The sequence below is a fragment of the Mesoplodon densirostris genome, chromosome 12 (assembly GCF_025265405.1).
Source record: "Mesoplodon densirostris isolate mMesDen1 chromosome 12, mMesDen1 primary haplotype, whole genome shotgun sequence".
Lineage (NCBI taxonomy): Eukaryota > Metazoa > Chordata > Mammalia > Artiodactyla > Ziphiidae > Mesoplodon > Mesoplodon densirostris.
This window is the reverse complement of record NC_082672.1, coordinates 57,275,938-57,288,435: the sequence shown is the minus strand read 5'-3', so window position 1 is coordinate 57,288,435 and position 12,498 is coordinate 57,275,938. Positions and strand designations below refer to the sequence as shown.

The following is a 12,498-nucleotide window of genomic DNA, read 5'->3' as shown; positions in this document are numbered from 1 at the left end:
AAGATCAGCCAAGAGAAGAGGCACACAGGTCCACACTCAGGTTCCAGTCGTCTTCTCCCAACAACTGGATTTGTAGGCAGTACTAACTTTTCCAGGCAACAATGAGTGACAGTAGGCATGGAGTATTACCAACCAAGAAAACTCACTGGAGCCTTGGTGTCCAGAGTTGTAACTGGGGCTTGGTCATGTAGACACAGTTGACCACTTGCTTGGCTGACCTGTAGGTCACTATCCCCTCCAGAGGTTTAGCTGATATCTCATGACCCAAAGCCCCTACCATAAATTACGTCGTTAGATATTCTCTGGGGCCCACGGCCTCCAGATAAACAAAGTTCTCTTATTGGGGCTTAGAGATTACCTCCCAGGAGCTAAGCGCACAGGCCAGACCTCTCTGTGGGTAAGGTTAATTCTTTACCATGCAACTGTCAAATAGGAAAGTTAATTTAAGAGTCTAGAGTTCAGGAAAGGGGTTGGCCCAGATTCTCCTCGGAGGAGAAGTCAGGGCAGAGATAAATTAGATTACCAAAATGTTCATTGCAGCTCTATTTACAATAACCCGGAGATGGAAACAACCTAAGTGTCCATCATTGGATGAATGGATAAAGAAGATGTGGCACATATATACAATGGAATATTACTCAGCCATAAAAAGAAACGAAATTGAGTTATTTGTGGTGAGGTGGATGGACCTAGAGTCTGTCATACAGAGTGAAGTAAGTCAGAAAGAGAAAGACAAATACCGTATGCTAACACATATATATGGAAGTTAAGAAAAAAAAAAATGTCATGAAGAACCTGGGGGTAAGACAGGAATAAAGACACAGACGTACTAGAGAATGGACTTGAGGATATGGGGAGGGGGAAGGGTAAGCTGTGACAAAGTGAGAGTGGCACGGACATATACACTACCAAATGTAAAATAGATAGCTAGTGGGAAGCAGCAGCATAGCACAGGGAGATCAGCTCGGTGCTTTGTGACCACCTAGAGGAGTGGGATAGGGAGGATGTGAGGGAGGGAGACACAAGAGGGAAGAGATGTGGGAACATATGTATATGTATAACTGATTCACTTTGTTATAAAGCAGAAACTAACACACCATTGTAAAGCAATTATACTCCAATAAAGATGTAAAAAAAAAAATTAGATTTCCCAGGGAAATAGAAGTAGAGGAATAGTGTGTGTATGCATGTGTGCCTGAGTGTACACACACACAAATACACTTGTACATGTATTATGTGTCAAACTGAGTTTTCAGGGTTTGGAGGTGTTTTAGAAGAGAAAGAATATAAAATTTTAATGAGTTGCTTCAGGCAATAAATTTGTGCAATTTTTAAATGTTTTCATGGGACTGTAAGTGTCAGAGTTACTGTTTGGATTCTACTTATTTGAATGCATCGTGATTCAGGGTTGAACCATATGGATCCTGGCATCGACAGAGAGCATGGTGCCTAAAATGTGTTGTCTGCACTGTATTATTTTCCATTCTGAAGCATAGAAAGGCTTTGCCATCAATAAAACAGTATCGTGGATAGGATTTGATGACACTAATACATAAGGAGGAGATTTTAATAGAGGGACGACCAATACATGGTGTTACCATGCCTGCCTACCGCACCACCCAGGTTCCATCCCTTATTGACCTATGTCCCTGATCACAGAACTGGTCTCAAGAATATTCTCAACACAGTGCTCCAGGAAGCCACCAATAATCAGTTGACCTTGGCATGTGAATTGAAACTCCTTTGCCACTTGGTTTCTAATGTATCAAGCTGAAGTGTTTTTACATATTTTCAGTTTTGAATGTATTAGGCTCTGTCATTCTTGAAATATATAACACATTTCAAATAGAGAGAAGGAAATTGCTCTCTGTAAGGTTAGTGTTAGGATTTTAGGATTTTTCCAGGAAACCAGCCCTCTAATTTTACTTTACATAGCTTTCTCTCCCTTTTCCAAGAAGATGAAAACCACATTGGAAGTTTCCTCTCTTCTTTTCTTCTTCTCCCTTTTTTTTTTTTTCTGGACCCCACTTTTCTTTATTTTCTATCTTCCCTGTACTGTTGAACAAATGCACCTTGCCCCCAAGGAGAGGAGGGCTGACAAAAATTTGGAGACAGAATTTTTTTCAATGTCAATCTACCTCTCCTGTCAAAGCCATTTATGATTTTCTTATTATGATTAGCTCTCTTCTCTATATTTACAGCATTACTATACATTACAAGGTCCACAACTGGTATACATATTCTATTTAGTTTTCTTTAAAGCGCTCTGTAGCACAAATAAAACATTCAACAAAAATAACTCCTTGAAATGTTATACTTGGCCTTTCAATGAATTGTCTTTTCTCAACTGAAAAAAAAACACAACTGACGATGATTAAATGTAGATGAGTCATTTTTAGGCAATGCATTTTGGGTAAGGGGAGTCTGGACTGCACAAAGACCACATTATCTGAAATGATAAATAGGCCTGATTAATAAGCCAGGTGGCAAAGCTCTAGTTTGTGTGGCAGCTGAAATAGATACCTGGGTATGGGAGCAAACTTGGGACTCCCTTCCTGGGGCTGGGGGAGACTGGGCCTGTGGAGAGGTGGTGTGATTGATCTTTTTAGAAGCAAGTGCCAGCTGGAGTGTGCATAAATGTTCATTCTGGGTTTTCCTTAAAAGCTAAATTGATGGCAACTTCTGAAAAGAGCATCTTGGACCTCTGTCGCCTGGAAGCTTAAGATACGCCTTGGTTTTAGGTACTGTAAAATAACTGAAAGCAGAAAAAGCTTTAAGAAATGTACTCTCAGTGATAGAATTAGAGGGAATAGAATGTTACTCATCTACCAAAGTAAAGGGATAATTGCAATGTGGTGCTCTTGTTTATTAGAAGATTTTCAGGAACCCATCTGCTTGGATTGTTTCTTTTTTATTATTATTACATCAACTAATTACATTAGGGAAAAGGGGATCTTTTAATTAAAAGACTGTTTTAAGGCATTATAATTCTACTCTTTCATTAAATAACTTAACCAGGTGCCAAATTTGTTAAAGTATATTTCTGAAAATTGTTGTTTGGAAATTATTTGTGTTAACCATATTTTCAACAAAATAGATTTTGCCCTTTTATTTTATCTAATAGTTGAGTCCTTTTATTTCTCCATTTTGACCAAAGAGCCATAGGATAGGACCACATATATACTATCCCAATTATTTTGAAAGGCTTACTTTTTTCCTAAAAAGGGGACAAAACTGTTTCATTTTACAAAACATGCATATTTACTTGTATATGATGGAGGGATTAGGGTAATCCTTTCTGAAATTGGCATTTTTAGACTGTGATACATTGCAGAGGAACACTGGAGTAGGTAGGAAGATCGATAGCGATCCACAGCAGAAAATACATAGCCAGTATTTTAATTAAAAGACATTCCTACTGTTTAAGCCCTTTTTCCTGTGGATAAAAATCTCACCCACATACGTTAAATGACAGGGATGTCATCAAATAACTCAAGTAGGTCAGTAAACGTCCACTCTTTGGATGTCTTGAATGCATCTCCCATTTTGTCAGCCCTCCTCTTATTCTTTCAAGGTGTTCTGAATAACAGAATTCAGACAGGGATTTGTTATGTGTCAGACAGTGGGGAGGGGAAAGGATCTACAATGGAAATATGGATAAAAGAGAAACAATAGCACTGGACAGAGCAATGAAAGCTTAGAAGCTCAGAGAGGACTCTAAGCACCTGTGCAGTAGATGATGGAAAGCCAGAATTTAAAAATCATGATTCTACTTCCAGTATTCAAACACCTCTCTAGATTTCTTCTCTCGGATTGAAATGCTGAATGATTTTGATTCCAAAAACTGAATGTGAAAAGCATTAGAGAAACAACTTTGGTATTAAAAAATGTAAAAGTCAAACTGTATGTCATGCAAAGACTGAATAAATACTACTATCCCAATCATTATATTTATACATGAAATGATGTCTTGTGCATAGTAGATATGCAGTAAATATATGTTGAATGAATGAATAAAGACAACATTTCTCTCAAATTCTCAAGTAAGAGATGGCAGTTCCTACTAGCAACAGCTATTTAAAAAAAAAATTTAGCCCTTCAATATTATTCCTCAGGGAAGCTGGCAAACTGAAATCTGTTACATTAATGCCAGCAGGGATGTATATGTGTGAAGAGAATAAGTAAACATTTATTGTACCTGATAGCTCAGTGGACTATCCACATGAATTCTTAAGACACTTGAAAATGCTTGGCAATATTTATACTTAGGGTGAACTCTACAAATTCTGTTTGTGGATTTTATACTTCTGAAAATTTCTATTTTCGAGTCAGTTGAGCTTTTTCAATTCAGAACTGTTGGGCTAATCCATAACTATATAGCTACTTTTTCTTTAGTAATGAGTTAATCTCAACATTTTGATTAAAATTCTGTTGTTGTTAGGTGTTCAGTCTATATGATTGTCAAAATAACTTCCAAGAACAGATTTAGTAACCAGCACATTTAAAAAAATAACTATATTCTTTCCTTCTTAGCCCAAATAGCAGCAATGAAAATTGCTACTTTTTGAGAATCTAATATATGCCAGTTCCTTTTGGTGTTTTTTTTTGTTTGTGTTTTTCTTTTTTTTTTTTTTGCATTACGCGGACGTCTCACTGTTGTGGCCTCTCCCGTTGTGGACCAAGGATCCGGACGCACAGGCTCAGTGGCCAAGGCTCATGGGCCCAGCCGCTCCGCAGCATGTGGGATCCTCCCGGACCGGGGCACGAACCCGTGTCCCCTGCATTGGCAGGCGGACTCTCAACCACTGCGCCACCAGGGAAGCCCTTTGATGTTTTATATATTAATTCATAGATGGTTTTACCCTATTATAGAGAAGAGGAAAATAAAACGGATATAAGAGAGATACAATGTCTTGCATAAAGATCCCCATATCATAGATTTTTGAACTGAGATTCACATTCAACACTCAGGCTGTTGCTACTCTGGTAGACTAAATCCCCCAAATTTACATTTGAGTCGCTCAAAATCTTGTGAGGTAAGTAAGCCAAGGGTAGCTTTCTCTTCTTTATTCAACCAAGGTTGGTATTAGATCAGTCTGCATTTATATAAATAACTTAATGAGAATAAGAGAAACTTAGAACTAGGAAAAATTTAGAGATAATCCAATTTGGTAATTCTTAGGCATTTTGGTTTTGGTACCACTTTATACTCTTAATAATTACTGAGGATCTCTAAAAGCATTTATAATATGCTTATAAACATTTACCATATTAGTAATAAAATTATAACATTTAAAAATATTTATTAATTCATTTAATAATTGCAATAACAAATCTATTATCTATTCACATATCATATTTTAATGAAAAATACCTATATTTTCTAAAACAAAAAAAGTAATAAGGAGAGTGGCTTTGTTTTGCATTCTCATAAGTCTCTTTAATGTTTGGTTTAATAGGAGGTAGTTGGATTTTCATATCTACTTCCTCGTTCAATCTGCTGTGACATCATCCATGTCTTGTAACCCCAAGAACACTCCACTGCACACATGTGACTGAATGAAAGTAAAAAAGCCAAAGAACCTCTTATTATTATTATGAAAATAACTGGACCTCAGGGACCCTCCTGAGAGGGCTGTGGACCACACTTTGAGAACTGCTGATCTAGATAAGACTCCTCCCATGACCTCACACTCTGGAAGCACTCTCTCCTCACAGATGCCCAAGCCAAAAATCTGAGAAACCTCCCTGACTCAGCCCTTCTCCCTCACCAACCACTTACCATCTTTTCTCAAAAATCTCTAGTCCCTTTTTTTTTCTCAGATTCCATATATATGTGTTAGCATACGGTATTTGTTTTTCTCTTTCTGACTTACTTCACTCTGTATGACAGACTCTAGGCAAAGTGAGAGAGTGGCACGGACATATATACACTACCAAACGTAAAATAGATAGCTAGTGGGAAGCAGCCGCATAGCACAGGGAGATCAGCTCACCCCTAGAGGGGTGGGATAGGGAGGGTGGGAGGGAGGGAGATGCAAGAGGGAAGAGATATGGGAACATATGTAACATATGTATATGTATAACTGATTCACTTTGTTATAAAGCAGAAACTAACACCACACACACAAAAAAAATCTCTAGTCCCTCCTCTTCTTTCTCTCCCTACCATCTTGACCTGAACACACACCTTACCCTTTCCCAACCTGCGTTATTACAACTGTCTTCCAACTCTTCCTGCCATTTTAGTTCTTCTCTTCTGTCCTCTATAGTGAAAATCTGAGTGATTCTTTTGAAATGCAGATTCCAAGTGAGCATTTTCTACCACCTTTAAGTTAAAGGCCTTAACTCTACTGTAAAATACAAGGGCATCCTAAGCATCCCTGCCCTCTTCTCAAATTACACTTGTCAGCACTTCTTCCTTGCTTCTTAAGATTCTTTGCCCATGCTCTCTCACCTCCATGCCAGTATAAAAGCTGTCTTTTCTTCCATCCATTCCTTCCATTCTTTCTCTTTTTATTTAGGTATTAACTTAGACATCACGTTCTTTGAGATAATTTCCCTGAACACTCCCATTCTGAGTTAGGTGATCCTGCTGTATGCTTCCTCAACCATCTGTACTTTCCCTATCAAAATAGTATTGCCTTTTTTCATTTATAATTGCTTGCTTAGTAGCGTTTGTCCCCCTGTGTATTTTTAGCGTGGTATGGGCAGGAAATTTGTCTATTTATATATTTCATTGTCTCCTCAATGTCTAGAACAGTGCTTGACCTACAGTAAAAATTTAATAAACATTTGATGCATGGGTAAATGAATGTTTTTTTTTCTCTCTCTTATTCCTACAGTCAGTTGTATTTACAGTTTTTAACTCACTCTTCCTAATGAAGTTGGAAATCATTCTTTGAATTAATTGTTTTATTGTCTTATGCTACTAGTTAATATAAAATAGTTATTATCCTACAATATAGCTATCAAAGGGTAGCTCTCATAAGACAGTTATCTGAAACCAGACCTATCTTTGGAAATTGGCCACACTCTTTGAATCTCTCACCTGGAAAGATTGTTAAAAATGTACATGCAGGAGTCCTATCACCTGAAGATTCTTATTTGGTCGTTTAGATTGTACCCCAGCTTCACAGGTTACTATCATACCTTCCAAAGTTTAGGAGCCACTGCCTTACAGCAATTATATTCAGGTTTATTTATAAAAAGTAGTTAAACAACGTTACTACCCTTTAAGAATTTATTCTAATTTAGTTACAGAGTACTCCCATATGTAAAGAAATGTATAGCCTTTTATAGATGTTTTAGAGGATTTTATAGCCCAATGTTAAATGCTGCTACAATTAAGCAGGTGTTATAAATTCAGATATTTGTTTTCATCTTTGTACAGTTCAGTGTTAACATCTATAATCATTATATACATAATTCCCTAGACTGAATTGTATCATGTTTAATGGGTATATTTGATATCAATTAATTATGTAGTATTTATTTTACTAATAATATTATACTGTGTAATTTATGCAAATATTATTTGTAGGATTTTATATATCAAAATTTTAAAATAACTTACAATGAAGTAAACTTTCTGGGACAATGTTTTATTTAATGAATTCATTTAATTTTTTATAATTTTATTTATTATTTTTTTTTGGCTGCAATGGGTCTTCGTTGCTGCACGTGGGCTTTCTCTAGTTGTGGTGAGCGGGGGCTACTCTTCGTTGTGGTGCACGAGTTTCTGCTTGCCGTGGCTTCTCTTGTTGTGGAGCGCGGGCTCTAGGCACATGGGCTTCAGTAGTTGTGGCACATGGGCTCAGTAGTGGTGGCTCCCAGGATCTAGAGTGCAGGCTCAGTAGCTGTGGTGCATGGGCTTAATTGCTCCAAGGCATGTGGGATCTTTCCAGACCAGGGATCGAACCCATGTCCCCTGCACTGGCAGGAGGATTCTTAACCACTGTGCCACCAGGGAAGTCTGGTGGGATGATATTTTAAAAGCAAAAGATACTAGATATATTTATGAATTTACATATGTTTTATCTTGCATGTCTCAAGGATAAAAATACTGAAAATTAGTCATGTTAATTTTATTAACTATGTTGCAACATATTAAAGTGTATATAGCATTACATGTCTAAGAGGATCTATTATTAAAAACTGAATGAAAAAAATTCCTAGAATTAGATTTTATTCTTTAGATCTCATGTTATTTTAATATACAGTAGATTTTTAGTCATAGTAAGATTCTTTTAATTCCTGTTTCCAAATAGAGTTATACATATATAATAAAGAGAGTATCTGTGTGTGTGTATATATATATATAGAGAGAGAGAGAGAGAGAGAGAGAGTTCCAGATAGTTATTTACAAATATTTTCCTTTATTATTGTTTGTCATAGTAATATTTATGAAGGTAGTTTTTCAGGAAAGATAGAAGTAGAGTTTTAGAAATATAAAGATGAGATGGTAAAAGGGGTAAATAAGAAGGAAGAGGGGAGAAGGGGAAAGGAAATTGCTTAATTTTGTCCAAGCTAATAAAATTGTATGATCGTTCTTTTCTTATCATACTCTTATATATTGGATCTTTTATATCAGTTTTTAAGGGGTTTCATTACTTAGAAAGTTTCTATAAAGGAATAAATTCATTGATTTGTCTCTGTTATTTAAAAATGCATAACGGTTTAATGATCTATTGAAAATGGACCTATTAATTTGATATATTTTTGAAACATATAATCAGGAGCTGCTTTTCTAGGAAAATGTTTGCTTTATTAGTAATTTCTGTGGTTATATTTATTTCTGAAGAAATACAGAATGATACAAATAAAAACAATACAAAGGAAAGTTTTATTTCTTAAAGTGATTTAATTACACTTCTGGCTATTTAGTCTTCTTATTAAGAAAAATATATCACTCTTACATATACACCAAATTACTAGACCATTACTTGTGAACAAAAACAAGAAACAATAACCAAAGTTTGTAATAATAGAGAATAATTACATAAATTATGTCCACTAAAACTTAATTGGACAAACTAGAACAGTAATCACTAACTTACAATGACCTATCAGACATTGTCACAAAACAATTATTGATGTAAAATCAAAAAAAAAACCCTCTATGTATATATGTGCAAATGCATATGGAGGATAATATTTCAAACCATCAATAGTGACAACCCACTGGGAGTAAAATTAGGATAGAGAGGGAAACTATTTTATTTTTTATTCTTTTATCTATTTAAATTATTTACATTAACTTACAGTCATGTATGTCTTTCATACTTTGAGAAATACCCTAAGAATTTGAGAAGTGATTTTAACAAAAATAACTGGGGATTGGGAGTTCTGAAGTAGGAATTTCAATGGTCACGTCATGACGTACACATGTACATGGTCAAGGAAATCAGACACTGTGGTATGTTTTGTGATTCTATGAACTACTCTGTTTTTTCTGTAACATTCTATTTTTTTTCTTTTTCATTAAAGGTCTCATTCGCTTGCAGGAGCTCATCAAAGCTCCATCAAGATACAATCTTCGACTTAAGATCCGTCAACTACCTGCTGATACAAAGGATGCAAAACCCTTACTAAAAGAAATGAAAAGAGGCAAGGAGTTCCATGTCATCTTTGACTGTAGCCATGAAATGGCAGCAGGCATTTTGAAACAGGTAATCTTTAAATTATTTAAGTTCTTAATTTATTTATTAAATTTGAGTTTGAAATTTTTTTTTACATCTTTATTGGAGTATAAGTGCTTTACAATGTTGTGTTAGTTTCTGCTGTATAACAAAGTGAATCAGCTATATGTATACATATATCTCCATGTCCCTTCCCTCTTGCGCCTCCCTCCCACCCTCCCTATCCCACCCCTCTAGGTGGTCACAAAGTACTGAGCTGATCTCCCTGTGCTATGCAGCTGCTTCCCACTAGCTATCTATTTTACATTTGGTAGTGTGTACGTGTCAATGCTACTCTCTCACTTCGTCCCAACTTCCCCTTCCCAGTCCCCCCCAGGCCGTGTCTTCAAATCCATTCTCTACGTCTGCATCTTTATTCCTGTCTTGCCCCTAGGTTCTTCAGAACCCCCTTTTTTTTTTTTTAGATTCCATATATGTGTGTTAGCATAGGTATTTGTTTTTCTCTTTCTGGCTTACTTCACTCTGTACGACAGTCTCTAGGTCCATCCACCTCACTAGAAATAACTCAATTCTGTTTCTTTTTATGGCTGAGTAATATTCCATTGTATATATGTGCCACATCTTCTTTATCCACTCACCTACTGTTAGGTTGCTTCCATGTCCTGGCTATTGTAAATGGTGCTGCAGTGAACATTGTGGTGCATGTATCTTTTTGAATTATGGTTTTCTCAGGGTATATGCCCAGTAGTGGGATTGCTGGGTCATATGGTAATTATATTTTTAGTTTTTTAAGGAACCTCCATGCTGTTCTCCATAGTGGCTGTATCAGTTTACATTCCCACAACAGTGCAAGAGGGTTCCCTTTTATCCACCCTCTCCAGCATTTATTGTTTGTAGATTTTTTATGATGGCTATTCTGACCGGTGTGAGGTGATACCTCATTGTACTTTTGATTTGCATTTCTCTAATGATTAGTGATGTTGAGCATCCTTTCATGTGTTTGTTGGCAATCTGTATATCTTCTGTGGAGAAATGTCTATTTAGGTCTTCTGCCCATTTTTGGATTGGGTTGTTTGTTTTTTTGATATTGAGCTGCATGAGCTGCTTATAAATTTTGAGATTAATCCTTTGTCAGTTGCTTCATTTGCAAATATTTTCTCCCATTCTGAGGGTTGTCTTTTTGTCTTGTTTATTTATTTATTTATTTTTTGGCCACACTGTGTGGCATGTGGGAATCTTAGTTCCCCACCAACCAGGGATCAAACCCGTGACCCCTGCAGTGGAAGCATGGAGTATTAACCACTGGACTGCCAGAGAAGTCCCCTGGTTTTTTGTTTTTTAAATCAAAGTGTTATTGTTACACAGTCGGTTTAAAAAAAAGAAGCCAGAGAAGTCACCTTGATGTGATTTTCTGATAAAAAGTCTAAGTACTTTAATTAATTGTCTTATAGGAAAGTAATATAAATATTGATGATCTTTAAAGCACATTGAAGTTCCGAGGTTACTTTCAAATGGCTAAAATGCCGTTTGTTAATGTGAATATTGATCAATGAAGTAGATATTTCTGTCTTGTGCTGAAATGAGGGAATAAACTTCAAATCAACAATTAAGCAGCTCAACCATTAAAATCAACTAGTAAGAAAAAGAAAAAAAATTGTTCTTTACCTGTCTTGTATGCTGAGATGCCTTACACATTTGATCTTATTTAATCATCACCATAACCAAATGAAGTAGGGACTAGCTCCACTTTACAGATAAAGAAACTGAATCTCAGAAAGATTAAGTAGCTTGATCAGTGTCCATCATTGATCAAGGAAATAGCAGAGGGATTTATATTTCTCCTAGTGATGTTAGGAAGTATTCATTTCAGAATAAGCATTGCCTACCTAAAAAGATAATTCTAAGTCAATCAAATGAAACAATTCATAGCAGTAAAACCTCTTACTATTACTTCAGCACTATTCAGGCCTAACAGCACACTGGAAAACAGTTATTATTAGCTCATATCTTATATATGAGGGGATTGATGTAAGGGGTTAAATAGCTAGTACAAGGCTGTACTATGTGGTAGATCCTGAACTTGAACACAAGTCATTGGACTTTGTTTTTTAAGCTCTTCTATACACACTGGCTGACTGGAGATTAGCCACCTGTCTTGAAGCCTCTCAAATGTAGGATAAAATCTCTACTAGAGAGTTATGCAGATTCAGATGTTAAATTATATCTCATAAAATATAACCACCAACAGTAAATGTCTGTTATAACATGGTTAGTTTATTAAGCAGATGTTTATCCAGTCTTCCAATATGGATGTTGGTTTCACTACAGTAAAATATTTAATTGGATTTGGAAAATTGCTCTAGTGTTATATTTGAGTAATAAAGAATATAAGGGTGGTTGTTGTTGTTTGGTTGGGTTTTTTTGGGAACAAAATGATGCGATAAAGTAAGCACTGGAATCTAGAGTAGGGTTTTGTTTTTCACTTAATACCAAACAATTCTTGGTCACATTTAGAATACACAGACGTGGAAAGGATACCTTTCCTTTATGCCTGGAGTATCACTGTACTATTTGTCAGTGGCAAATAATAGGCTTTTGGTAGGCTTTCTCTAGGCCTCCAACAAGTATATAGGTGATCAGTTGTCTTGTCTCTAGAGTAACTAACTCTGACTTATTTTGCTGTTTGAAAAGTGAGAGTATCCATCACCTTTAATAATAGAATTTCCATTCTGTCTTCTAGTTGATATATCCCTTATTTCATACTTGTTTTCTGATGTGTAACCTGCTATTCGCAAAATGAAAACAGAATTAAAGTAGTATCTAAAATATATACAACAGTAAAATTATATAATTTTAA

The 12,498-nt window shown here is 35.9% G+C and overlaps 1 protein-coding gene across 4 annotated transcripts in view; it reads left to right on the top strand.

Moving 5' to 3' along the window:
• Positions 1–12,498, top strand: part of GRIK2 (glutamate ionotropic receptor kainate type subunit 2) — a 649,287-nt gene that overhangs the window by 295,745 nt on the left and 341,044 nt on the right. For all 4 annotated transcript variants that reach the window (XM_060114614.1, XM_060114613.1, XM_060114617.1 and 1 more), the window contains one exon: positions 9,490–9,671. In XM_060114614.1, coding sequence (XP_059970597.1) covers positions 9,490–9,671 — 182 coding nt within the window. The remainder of the gene's footprint in view (positions 1–9,489; positions 9,672–12,498) is intronic.